The 14,745-nt window shown below is 36.3% G+C and overlaps 1 protein-coding gene across 2 annotated transcripts in view; it reads right to left on the bottom strand.

Annotated features, from left to right (window-relative positions):
• The window catches only part of ptprn2 (protein tyrosine phosphatase receptor type N2), a 271,389-nt gene that overhangs the window by 174,106 nt on the left and 82,538 nt on the right, over window positions 1-14,745 (bottom strand). For both annotated transcript variants that reach the window (XM_067438653.1, XM_067438662.1), the window contains exons 4-8: window positions 6,505-6,622; window positions 6,018-6,138; window positions 3,868-4,270; window positions 184-420; window positions 18-58 (exon numbers count right to left, since the gene is read on the bottom strand). In XM_067438653.1, coding sequence (XP_067294754.1) covers window positions 18-58; window positions 184-420; window positions 3,868-4,270; window positions 6,018-6,138; window positions 6,505-6,622 — 920 coding nt within the window. The remainder of the gene's footprint in view (window positions 1-17; window positions 59-183; window positions 421-3,867; window positions 4,271-6,017; window positions 6,139-6,504; window positions 6,623-14,745) is intronic.

The following is a 14,745-nucleotide window of genomic DNA, read 5'->3' on the forward strand; positions in this document are numbered from 1 at the left end:
GCATATCAACACATTACCTTGTCATCAGATTTAAGGCCAGTTTCTTCTATTTGAGTTTCTGTGAACAGAATTTAAAAATCATGGGTCTTGATTGATCAAAATGTTCAAAATGTAAGGCCTTTAAATGGGTTTTAAAGCATATGTAACAAGGACCTAATCAAGTCTTTGTTAAGGGAATACTACCTTTATGTGTGTGGCCGTCTTCTAGTTTCTCCATTTGTTGTAACTCTTGACTGGGTTCCCTCTTAACCTCCACTTCATCCAGAGTGGCTTCTCTACCTTTGACCCCTTCCACTCCATCCACCACCTGCAGGGCCTGGGTAATGACCTTGGAGAGCTGGTCCAGGTCCTTTGGGGTTAAAGTATCCACATTGACACTCTGATGGCCGAGCTGGTTAACCACTCCATCAATGAACTTCTCTAATAGAACAAAAAAAGTAAAGATAGAAAAAAAGTTTTTTGCAAGTGTACAAAAAACAAACACCTACTCTAATTTTGATAACCATCTGACAAAAAAACATATTTAGAGTCTGCGTTTCTCATCTCTACCTCTGTCTCTTTCTGATAAATAGGTAAATATATAATTAAATAATTGTGTTTCTTTAATTTTTGGCAAAAAGAAATTATCATAATGATATCAATCGTTCTACAGTCACTTCAGAATGATCCTTAATATAGTTAATTTTACTGTAGAAACTCCTACCAGCCAACATACTGCAATATGACCCGGTTTCTCCTTATTAACATAAAATGAGAATTGAAAAAACATTATTTTGAATTGAATTTCCTTGTTCATATTTCCTAGCTTCTTTTTTCAAATATAAATATATACATTTATATGAATATACACATACATATAAAGCTCTAAAAAAAATCTTAAAAAATAAGAGACCACTTAATATTGATATCTCAAGCGGTCTCAATTTTTTCCAGTGCTGTGTATATGTATGTATGTATATATGTATATATATATATATATATATATATATATATATATATATATATATATATATATATATATATATATATATATATATATATACATACACATACATATATATGTATATATATATATATATATATATATATATATATATATATATATATATATATATATACACATACATATATACATACACATATATATATATATATATATATATATATATATATATATATATATATATATATATATATATATATATATATATATACATTTCTTGGTTTTGCTTCAGAAACAGCATTTTTGATATCACCCCACAAGTTCTCAATTGGATTAAGGTCTGGAGATTGGGCTGGCCACTCCATAACATTAATTTTGTTGGTTTGGAACCAAGACTTTGCCCGTTTACTAGTGTGTTTTGGGTCATTTTCTTTTTGAAACAACCATTTCAAGGGCATGTCCTCTTCAGTATAGGGCAACATGACCTCTTCAAGTATTTTAACATATGCAAACTGATCCATGATCCCTGGTATGCGATAAATAGGCCCAACACCATAGTAGGAGAAACATGCCCATATCATGATGCTTGCACCTCCATGCTTCACTGTCTTCACTGTGTACTGTGGCTTGAATTCAGAGTTTGGGGGTCGTCTCACAAACTGCCTGTGGCCCTTGGACCCAAAAAGAACAATTTTACTCTCATCAGTCCACAAAATGTTCCTCCATTTCTCTTTAGGCCAGTTGATGTGTTCTTTGGCAAATTGTAACCTCTTCTGCACATGCCTTTTTTTTAACAGAGGGACTTTGCGGGGGATTCTTGAAAATAGATTAGCTTCACACAGACGTCTTCTAACTGTCACAGTACTTACAGGTAACTCCAGACTGTCTTTGATCATCCTGGAGGTGATCATTGGCTGAGCCTTTGCCATTCTGGTTATTCTTCTATCCATTTTGATGTTTGTCTTCCGTTTTCTTCCACGTCTCTCTGGTTTTGCTCTCCATTTTAAGGCATTGGAGATCATTTTAGCTGAACAGCCTATAATTTTTTGCACCTCTTTATAGGTTTTCCCCTCTCTAATCAACTTTTTAATCAAAGTACGCTGCTCTTCTGAACAATGTCTTGAACGACCCATTTTCCTCAGCTTTCAAATGCATGTTCAACAAGTGTTGGCTTCATCCTTAAATAGGGGCCACCTGATTCACACCTGTTTCTTCACAAAATTGATGACCTCAGTGATTGAATGCCACACTGCTATTTTTTTGAACACACCCCTTTCAACTAATTCAACTAATTGCCCAATTGCACAGCCTTAAGAGCGTGCATATCATGAATGCTGGGTCTCATTTGTTTTCTGAGAATCTACTGAACCTACTGGTAACTTGTTTGCCACGTAGCAATAAAAATATATATGAAAAACCTTGATTATTCTGGTTAGTCACATTGTACTGCTATTATTTTGAACAAGACTGTATATATATATATATATATATATATATATATATATATATATATATATATATATATATATATACACAGCCGTGGTCAAAATTGTTGGTACCCCTGGTAAATATGATCAAATATGGATCATAAAAAAAAAATAATCTGCATTGTTTATCCTTTTGCTTTTATTTAAAAAACACAATCACAAAAATCCAACCTTTCATTTAAGTAAAATAATTGAAAATGGGGGGTAAATCACATTATGAAATAAATTATTTTCTCTAAAACACGTTGGCCACAATTGTTGGTACCCCTAGAATTTTAAATGAGCAAAATATCTCTGAAGTATATTTAAATTAATATTAAAAAAAAAATTAGCACACCAGGGTGACAAGGAACAAAAAATTAAAACAACCCCTACACCATCACATTGTTTGGGAGGGACTCAAGAAAATTCCTCCTCGCTCATCTATAAACAAACTCCAGCATATTCAGTTGTCAGACACTACTGGAAAGCCACAAAGGACCTGGTTCTGTGGTCAGATGAAACTATAAAATAGCTTTTTGGCAGCAAATCTACCAGATGGGTTGGTGCAAACAGGGATAAAAAGTCCCCCATGCCCACCGCTAAAAATACCACTGGATCTTTAATGTTGTGGGCCTATTTTTTTGCTGGAGGTCCTGGACATCTTGTTCAGATACATGGTATCATGGATTCTAGCAAATACCAAAAGATAAAATATCTAAATCTGATGGACTCTGCTAGAAATCTTATAATGGGCCGTGGTTGGATCTCCCATCAGGACAACGATCCAAAACAAACATCAAAATCAACACACAGATGTGTCAGTGAGCACAAAATGAAGCTTCTGCCATGACCGTCCCAGTTTCCTGACCTGAACCCTATAGAAGATGTGTGGCTGAACTGAAGAGAAGAAGCACCAACATGGAGCTGGGAATCTGAAGGATCTGGAGAGATTCAGTATGGAGGAATGGTCTCTGATCTCTATTCAGGTGTTCTCCAAACTCATCAGGCATTATAGAAGAAGACTCAGAGCTGTTATCTTGGGGAAAAGGTTTCAAAAAGTTTTTAAATAAAAGGGTACCAACAATTGTGGCCAATGTGTTTTGGAGAAAAGCATTTATTTCATAATGTGATTTATCCCCCATTTTCAATTCTTTTACCTTAATGAAAGGTTAGATTTTTGTGATTTCTTTAATAAAAGATCAAAAGGATAATAAATGCAGATTTATTTTTTACAGTCATATCTGATCATATTTACCAGGGGTATATATACAGTGGTTGAGATATTATATATATATATATATATATATATATATATATATATATATATATATATATATATATATATATATATATATATATATATATATATATATATATATATATATATATATACACACACACACACACACACACACACACACACACACGTATATATTATATATAGAAGAAGCTCACCATCTACTGAACTAAGGGCCTGCTTATAAGTAGGGCTGCTTGCTGAAGATTTAAAAAACAATTTTTCGATTTGGGGCTTTGGAGGTTGCTTGGAAGCTCCTGGCAGTTTTTCTATTTTGGTAGCAGGAGTGCGCTGAAGGCTGAAGTAACGCAGCTTTCCCTGTGTTTGACCTTTACTGGGATCTTGTGCTCTCATGGGCCCAGCTTGATACCGCTGAAGCTCAGCAAGAGGGACTCCAGTACGATCCTGTTCAAAACCAGTGAAGAATGATTGACCTTGGGGAGGCTGTTCCGCAATTGCCTGGAGATCAGGTCGGCCTTGTAGGAAGGAGATGTGGGGTGAAGGAGGCTTCTCTTTGAGCTGCATAAAACCCTTATGATTACGGGGTCCATCTCCCTTGTACTGAGGGTGAAAAATAAATAAAAAGTAAATATGTAAATTAATTTAAACATATAAAATAAAAAATAAAAAACATCATTGTGAATTTGACATGCAAAACAGAAACACTCCTCTTTCCAAAATATTATGCATATGTACCAGTTTGTTAAGGAAATGTCTTTGCAAAAAATAATGAATCAAAGAATAAATCAAAGACTAGATCAAAGGTAAAAATGTTTAAATTGCATGGTAATTCAATCCAGGAGTCTCAGCCTCCCTGTTTTCTCTCTACATATATCGTTCTGCTCTATTTGAGAGATTATATAAAACATATTCTTCCCACCCCTGCAGAATAGAAGGCCAAACTGACTTTAGAACAGCAGGGTGGGCTTCGATGAACAAACCACCACATACACACGCTGGCTCCAAAAGCACTGCAGGGTACTAATGTTCAATAGTGCAGTGAACTTTTCAACTTGCACAACTGCTAACTTCAAGAACAACTGTTTGGCGATGGTGTGTGGGTACCAAGCAGGTTCTACCTCACATTACATGTCCCCAGTAGCTATGTGCTGACAGTTGTCTAATGTTTGTTTGTTAGTATATAGTTTAAAGCCATGTCAGTCCCCCCTCCTGAATTCATGGTGAGAATGAATTCAATCGGGGTTTTTTTAATTTTATATTAGATAAAAATTCTAAAACTAGATCTAGTCTTAATTTCATTATAAATCTTTTCATAAGTATCAGCTCAAAAATAAAGATTTCTAACAAAGTTCAATGCATCACAGTCAGCATACATTCAGACACAAAGGGCATGAGTTAATAGTGGCCTATTTGACAGTGTGTGTAGATAATATCATCCAAGTGTTTTTTTAAAAGGACACAATGTTTTACACCAACTACAGGATTGATTTTGTAAAGTTTTTTTGTTGGTTATATACCAATCAGTTGTCTAATGAAGAGCATAGCATTTTGTTACTTAGAAGTGCCCTAAAAATGTAATGCATATATAAAAATAACTATTTTGTACAAAACAATAATCTACCCATATATGCATGGTAGCATTGTTTAGTCCCAAAATGAAGAAATTAAATGAAAATTCTTACCCTCAAGTTGTTTCAAACCTGTATGAATTTATTTCTTCTGATGAACACAAAAGAAGATATTTTGAAGAATATGGGGAACAAAACATTTGATGGACTCCATTGACTTCCATAGTATTTTCCCCCTACTATGGAAGTCAAGAGGGTCCAACAAGTGTTTTGTTTCTTCAAAATACCTTATTTTTTGTTCAACCGAAGAAATAAATTCATACAAGTTTTTAACTTGAGGGTGAGTAATTGATGACAGTTTTCATTTCTGGGTGAACTATCTAGAGGTCGACCGATATATCAGTTGGCCGATATATCGGGCCGATATTTGTAATTTTTTTATATATCGGCATCGACCGATATCCGCGTTCAGTAGTGCCGATTTAAAGTCAGGCACTTCCACGGGCAGCCGTGTTAAGCCCCGTTTCCACCAAAATTACCCGGAACATTTTGTACCAGGAACTTTTTTACAGGAACTCGGCCATCGGCTGACCCTCCCCTCTAAATATCAGCATCGGCAATAGAAAAACCCATATCGGTCGATCTCTAGAACTATCCCTTTCAGTCCTTTTAGAAAATCAGTTCAGTTAAGAACAACTGCCATATAGTTGATATGCATCTTTATTTAAAGTGATGCAAGTATACAGCTTTATTCCTATATGTTATTGTTAGAGATTTACCTTCCAAAGCACTTGCTGTCCTTGAGGACTCTGTTTGAAGGAGACAGCATCAGAAGGCAGGAAACCTTGAAGGTACCTTTGTAGTGTCCTGCTCAGTTCTTCTTTCTGAGCCTTTAGCTTCCTGTTCCCATTGGGAATGTTTAAAATACAATTCCACAGTTAAAAATAAACAGAGTTTAGTCAATAAAAAGTGCCTAGAAAAAACCTTTCCATAACGGATTATCACTTTACTATTTGTCAACATTAAATACTGCATTAGCGATTAAGTAACAATACTTTTACAACATGTTTTAATCTTGATTAATGATCTTTTGTACTGATACAGCTATATTTTTATGTTTTAAGTTGTTTAAATCAATATTAGTTACTGAATTATGAACAAACAAGAATTAATAAAAGAACACAACAACAAAAACTTCAAAAAAAAGTTTCCATAAACAAATTATTGTCACAGACATGTAACACAACGGAGGATTTAGGAGCTCACCCGGAATTGCCACTGAAACGAGAAATGGTATTTGTAAACCCTCCAAGAGGAACCTTAGGTAGTTGTGAGAGCTCTTTTGAGATTACCTCCTGTGTTGTGTCATCCAGCCAAGTATATCCTATAATAAAAGAGAAAGAGAGAAGCATTAAGTAGCATATATATGTGCGTGCGTGTGTGTGTGTGTGTGTGTGTGTGTGTGTGTGTGTGTGTGTGTGTGTGTGTGTGTGTGTGTGTGTGTGTGTGTGTGTGTGTGTGTGTGTATACAAACACACACCTTAAACCGCTGACATTTAAAAAGGCATTATAAAGACCCAACAAGAGAAACTATTTTAAGTCACCATAATGGTTAAAGCACACTGCTGCTCATTTTGTCCACCAACAGAGATTAAAAAAACTTGCTGCTGATATTCAAAGTATTCATGTTAATTAGTCTGTATCATTTCATGTAGACTAAAGACCGTAATCTAAAGAATTTGTGTAGGTACCTCATGTATGCAGTAGGGAGAACTTCATTCACCTGAATTTAACATTCTCAGAAATGTTAAATCTAATTCTGTATCACGCCAAGAACAAATGCCCAGGAACGAAACAAGACTGGGTCAGGCCAGGATCCAAATTCTACCATCTCACCCACTGTCTTCAACGCAATAAAATACTTACAACATATTCTGAATTCCAGGGAGGAGAAAGATACATAGAAAAACACCAACTCCCATCTTGTGCATTCGAAAGACGTGTTCATTCAGCTTTCATGCAAATGTCACCTAATCAGACATACTTCAGATTGTTCACCACACTAAGGGACACAGTTATGCTGTGATTGAAAGGATGGATGGCAGTAATGCCATTAACCAGCCACAGATGCGAAGGAATGACTAAAGATCTGAAGAGTATCTCCTTCAGACCCTATAAATGTGACCTCATTAGCCTCCGACACAGTCCTGTTAATCTGTTTTCTTGGATACCTGATGTGTGGGGGGTAAGGGGGGGTCTGAACATGTAAATCACTCATTTACATATAACTTTTTTTTTAAATTTAGAAGACAGATCGTGGGCTTACAGAGGGGGATCGGCTCAGCTGGCTTACAGTTAAATATCATCTTCCACCATCTGTGAATTCTATACATCACAGCATAGCATGTTGGGTGAAGGAGAGAGAATGTCACATTAGATATGTTGTGCCTTTTTGAGGATTTGAGGATATAGGTTTAATAATATAACCGAAATATAAAAGATTTTTGAATTTACATTTCTCATCAATAGGTTTTTTATTTTTATTTCATCAACAATAACATGGCTAAAACAAAAAATGTGCATCATGACAATGTTTAATTTTAAATCATACAGTTGACAATGAGAAAAGAAAAGGGTTACATGCTAACCAGAGTTTGTAAGTCACATTGTGAATCCACTCATTTCATAACACTAAATCGTAAACAATGACTAAAGCATAGAGACAATTTTGTTATCTATTCATTTAATCCTTTATCAATATTTACAATGTTTGAATATTTGGGTTCAGTTTGGTTTTAATTTAGTCAACTAACCTATTAATTTAGTTATTTTTGCTGATTAAAAATGCTGTTTAATGCCGTTTAAATTAAAACTGACGTGATTATGACTATAACAAAGTTTGTTGATAAAGACAGGAGGAGGTGTGAACCAGCAAACATTAAACATAACTGTAATAATAAAATAAACAAAAAACAACAAGTAAATAAAGAAGCAGAAACCCATCACAGACGACTACCACATAAACTATACTAGACAGCCTGGTCATCTCTTGTCCTTCACTGTCATCACTCCTACTTTTATCTTTCCGGAGCTGCTCCATGGGACTCGAGACCGGTGTGGTGCACAGGTGATGCTCATTAAAGCGGGCATAACACGCAGTTTCTGCCAATCTCATGTTAATCTTAAGTAGGCTACCTATAGAGTAGTATTGCATCCTTCTTATCTTTAAATAGTTTTAGTTTTATCACATTTATAAAAGAGATACGCTTTAACCTTTTCTTTCTGAAAATAGCCAAACTCGTGAAGGCGTGCAGTGGGCGGAGATAAAGAATCTCAAGCACACACACACACACTGCCTGAATAACTTTCAATTCACTATACGTTCGTTTTGTTGACATTATATGCACTTACATGCACCAACTGCCAACAAAACACAGACATTGATGCAGTTTCACTCACTGCCTGCGGTTTCGACTCATGTCCAGGAACAAACAAACACACTTGCAGAACTCTGTTGCTGCTCCAGAAAAACAAACTGCATCCACTTTCCTTAACGTTGGGTTATTTAGAAAGCTGAACAAGCTTTTCTTTTCCTCACAACCACAAAAACTATTATTTAATGACACTGTTGATTTTGTGGTCTAAAAGCAAAATGACAATGCTCCCAACAAGTTCTGTAAACCAAACAAAGATCATTGTTGACACTTCTGGTTGAGGTGCACATGCGCATATCCGAAAGAAGTGCACATACAAGGAATTCATCTCTTTATGAGTTTATAAACTTTAAAAACTTGTTCAAATCCTGAAGGAGAGTATTTGGCAGAGAAATACTCCATCATATGTCCAAATCTTTTTCTTTTTTTTCTTCTTTTATTGGGGCCATGTTTAGCATGAGAATCCAACTTTTTAACAGTGTAAATAAGTCAGAATACAAATAGCATTAGACCAGTATACCCACTAGAGATGTTCGGAGACCCTTTTTCCCTTCCCTGATACCGATTCCGATACCTGGGATCAAGGTAGCCGCTATGGTGTACTGATCCGATACCTGGGTGTGTCTCTGTATATAAAGCTGTATTGCCCTGTATGAATTGCTAGAATTATTTTAAGGTATGCTTCAGACTTACCCATTAATAAAACATGAACAATATATATATATATATATATATATATATATATATATATATATATATACAATGAATTGTTGTATTTATTACAGTATTTTTTATTATCTGACATGCATGTGACAGTAATATTATTTACTTTTCTTAAGAGAAAGAAAGAACCGCAAACGTATACATATTATATATAATATAAGTTTGCGGTGTTAGATTTTTTGCTGCATTTGAAGTTCTTTCTCTTAAGAAAAGTAAATACTTCCAAGTATATTCGGTACCCGCAGCCGTGTATAGTCGCTTTCGTGTTTATATGCAACACACACACACACACACACACACACACACACTCGGCTTCAGTCAAGAGACCTGCACTTAGATAAACACGGAAGTGACTAAACACAGCTGCAGGTACCGATACTTGGAAGTCGGTACTACCAGTAATACAAAAATGCTTGCATCATCACATTAAAAAAAAATTCATTAATATCCAAGCAGCAACCTCCCCCAGTTTCTGTTGAAGCCAATAAGGAAGATACTTAAACTACAATTCATCAACTGACCACTAGGGAGCAGAATCTTATTGAGCTCCATGTTAAAATTCCCAACTTTACAGCAGAAAAAAACATGTTTACAGCCTGGTACAAATTGTGGTTTTGATACTAATTTTGCCCTTCATGACAACTGAGGGGGTGGGGGGTTAAAACTCATTCGTTTACATTATATAAAGCCTTAAAATTGTGCATAATTAAGTGCATTGCCACTTTAAGTGGCAGGTGGATAGCCATTTATCCACTGTCTGTTAGTCATTGCGTCACCTCAGCTCCGCCCACATCCCGCCTCTTTGCCCATTTTCTGTTATCCAGGCATGACGCGCAATGACGCGCTGACAAGATGGCAACAGCCACTACGTCCATAGTTTTTACAGTCTATAGTACTGACTTGATACTGGTACTTGTGACATCCCTAGTCACCGTTCTACTGGCTGTTTGTTCCAGTCTGAAATACTGCTAAACAGTGGATATACTGCTAACGTGTTTTCATTTCTTCTTCGCTGTTCTAAACAGTGGTTGCTTGAGGCGACAGCACAAATTCCTCTGTTTGCAATGCATTCTGAGCAACGAAGAAGAACCGTGCAGCGGTTAGGCAAAGCTAGCTGATAGATAGTTAGTCATAATAACTAATGTAATGGGTCTTGTTTAAGAAAATGGTATCGGCACATGGGTTCAAGTACTCGCTGATACCGATGCCAGAATTTGTTGTGGTATCGGTGATGTTTCCAATACTACTTTCGTAATTTGAACAACTCTAGATCCCATGGCTCTTGGCCATGAAATGCTTGCCACAATCTGAGCTGATCTAAATGATCGATGCTTGATCACTCAGATCAACAGGATCAAGTCAGTTAGAAATACCAAGAGTTTCCAAGTCTCCGAGGAGAGTCTGCTTTTAGCTATTATGCCAGCCGCAGCTGGAACCAGCTTCCTGAACAGATCAGATGTGCTTCAACAGTAGCCACATTCAAATCCAGACTCAAAACACATCTGTTCAGCTGTGCATTTACTGAATGAGCACTGTGACACTGTACGTCCGACTGATTGCAACTTCTTATCTTTGGTCATATAATTGTATTACTTTTAATTCTCTTTACAACTGAATATTTATATTTCTTATACATCTGTTGATTATTACTTTTACTTTTGGTCAGGGCTGTCTGACTGGAAGAGATTGGAAAAGGAGAGCAGTGTGCTTCGCTTCTTTCTGCTTGTGGTAGCAGAGAATGTAAAGAAGCGGACTCAAGGAAGTGGAGGCCCTGCGGGGCAAAGGTAACGTCCCTTACAGGAGCCCGTCTTGGACCGACTTGTAAGGTCCAGGAGACATTGCGAACCTGCTCCATCTTTTCCATCTCAGATAGGAGTACCCGAAAGTAGAATCAGGCAGATAGGAATCTATCTGGAATCTGTCTTTTAATTTTTTTATTTTTTTATTCTCTTTACAACCGTTTCTGTTTTTATTTTTACACATTGTATTCTTTTTCTTATGCATTTGTTATCGCTATTTTAATTAATTTCTGTGTAAAGCACTTTGAATTGCCATTGTGTATGAAATGTGCTATATAAATAAACTTGCCTTGCCTCACAATGACATACTAAAATTAAAGGATACTGTCGTCAAAAACCAAAACTCAGACTTAAAGCAAAATATCTGCAAAAAAATGTGAACAACGTAAAATAAATAGAAAGCACAAGGACAGCTGAGGATGTGTTACAGGTAGTGTTGTCAAAAATATCGATATTTCGATATATATCGATACTGGAATATCTGAAACGATACGATTCTCAGTTTTTACAGTATCGATACCAGCTGCGCTCTCCTCTCCGACCGAAAGCGAGTTGACACACACCGGCATATTCTCACTCAGCCCGGTTAACCTCTGAGCACGGCGAACGCGCGTTCTGCTGGACTTTTTCCTCATGACAGTGTTAGTGTTAGTGTGTGATCGGTCTGAATTTCGCGCGGGATTGCACATAAATTAATTCTACTAATCCCCGCAGATTTTGTGCTCACATCTAGAGCACACACACATAGCCTACCGTAATAAAGCCGCCTCTGACATGATACAAGTGCAAACATTTGCTTCTTTTTCCAGCTTATTATTGGTCAAATACACTCAAAGAATTATCAGTGCACAAATGTAAGAGTATTAACGTAAACACAGTCACAAACAGTTCAGGAAGAAATGAAGAATGAGTAAGAACAGTGTTTAGGATCCATGCGTACTAGAGGATGGATACCCGACCCGAGCCCGACGGGTTCCGACGGTACCCGACGGGTCGGGCCGGGTTCGGACAGATATTTAGAAATTACGTTCGGGTTCGGGTCGGGCTCGGTCACGTCAGCGCGAAAAGGCATTGAACCTTTTAAATTTAAAACTGCTTATTATGCAAGTAGCCAATGGGCCTGTTTAACTTGATGCAATGGTTTGTTTTTGTGATTAAAATACATGCATAATATTACCCTACACATATATATATATATATATATTATATAAATATAACATCCGTCTTCCTGCATGCGGAAATTTGTTTATGTCGCCGTGACAACAACTCGCAACACGTGCGTGCATATTGCCCGCGGCATCCTCATCATTCCAGTGAGCGCAACTTCAGCGCTGCTGGCAGCAGGACAGCCTTGAAGCCATCCGCAGTTGATGCAATCCTTTTTCTACATAAAACCTCGATTAGCCTAAACTTTGATGGATAGATTATGTAAATAGATCCCATGTTGCAGTTTTGGAACCACAGTTTGAGAAAATTGGTAAGATGACTTTCATTTCAATAAGCATTTAAATTGTGTTATGTTAATGTTTTGTTCTGTTAGCTTGGGCCATTTTTAGCAGACCTTTGTTCATTTAATTTCAGTTGGCTATTTGATAGGGCTCTGTGTAACGTTTAATGCCCCGTGTGCGCGCTGATGCGCTCGTCTGTAAACATTTCAGAATGCCTTCCTTACAGTTGCTTAATAAAAGCGGGATTTCCACACAAACAAACGTGCGTGTCATTAGTATATGAGGGGAAAAAATTGATTTTAACTGTCGGGCTCGGACATAAATATTTGAATGCCTGTCGGGCTCGGGTCGGGTTCGGTTACTGCTCTGTCGGACGCGGGTCGGGCTCGGACAGAAAAATGCAGCCCGATCCGCACTCTAATGCGTACGTTAGTCTTAAAGGGACCGCAGTCATTTGTTATTCAAACTACAAAAAGACAAACGATCAACTGCTCTTGACTGATCAACTTGTGTAACTTTAATAGTTTCATTTGTACGCTATTGAATTTTTTACAAAGAACATTATCCAATGTTGTTTTAAATGTAATTACTATGCATTTTTTTATTCAGTTTATTATCTGAATGTTAGACCTACCTGAAAAAATAAAGCAGTCTATTTCATTTGTATCTTCTATTCTATTGCATTTATTTGTGCTATTGTTTGTAATCTGTTTATTTGTTCTTATTTTATTACTGTATACTCGTCTTTTTAAATTAAATTTACCATTCGAAATCAAGCTTTCGTGTGCTGTGTGTAAGCTATTGCAACACAATTATATTACCCCATTGTAAAAAATAAATTGAGATAATTTTAATAGTAATTGATCAATTGATCAATAATTGTTCAAATCAAAATGATGCCCAACCCTAAGGAACATGCTGGCCACATTCATTTTTAGTAAAAAATAACATGAATAATAATAAGTTCTGTTGTCATATTAAGCATCGTATCGTATCGTATCGTATCTTATCTTTTTTTTTTTTTTTTTTTTTTTTTTTTTACTGTGGTATCGATTTAGTATCGATATATCGATATTTTAGTCTGGTATCGTATCAAAGTCATAATTTTGGTATCGTGACAACACTAGTTACAGGGATGGAAATTAGCACCCGCCACCAGCCAAATGCGGGTGATTTTATGTTGTAGCAGGTAAACTCACTTCACCTACCGGCCATGACTGAAAATGTGACAATATGACCATAAACAAAAATGATTAACATAAAGTCACTTACATTTTAGATGCAATATTGACTGTTTTTTTTGGTTGTATTTCAGCAGTGAAAATATATCGAAACAAAGATGACAGAACAGAGCAGAACCATAACACATCTCACAGCAACAGTGTGTTACCGAATGATTCATCATTTTGAATGAATCGGCTGAATCAAAGATTCAATGACCTATTCATAAACAAGTGCCTCATTCTTTAATGATTCAGCCGTTTCAACAAATCCACTTAACGACTCACTCATTGAGATGGTCCCCTGCCAACTATTGATAGTTTAGTTTCATGTTTAAACTTTCTTTCCAACTTTTCTTATTTGTATATTCCAAAAATATTTAAAATTAATGCAGTTCAAATATTTCACTGTAAATTGTTTCATTTGATTGGTAACAGCTAGGGTTGCAATGGTATACCGGTATGGCGGTTTATTGCGGTATTGACATGTACGATTATCATATTTTGAGCATTTGCTTATACACGGTTTTGGGGGAAAAATGAAAGCAGATCTCACCTGCGCTACTGTGCATATGAAACTTCATTACACATCACTGCTTAGACTCACTTTACACAACTAAGAAAATGTCAGAGCCAGAAGCTACAAATTCTAATCTCTATCCCCTGACCAAAACAAAGTCACAATATGCAGTATGGGAATACTTTGGGTATTCGAAAAATGAACGCGGGGTTGTCCTTGAATATGGTTATCCAGTTTGCATGAAGAGTGGCTGCAAAAGCAGGAAATACGTCGAACGTGTTCTCCCATATTCGTGAACACCATCCATCCGTGTAGATAAATATGTTCAGTTTGTAACTTAAGGCCATTTTATTTCCATGATGC

Source organism: Pseudorasbora parva, chromosome 1 (assembly GCF_024679245.1).
Source record: "Pseudorasbora parva isolate DD20220531a chromosome 1, ASM2467924v1, whole genome shotgun sequence".
In the NCBI taxonomy this organism is placed as follows: domain Eukaryota; kingdom Metazoa; phylum Chordata; class Actinopteri; order Cypriniformes; family Gobionidae; genus Pseudorasbora; species Pseudorasbora parva.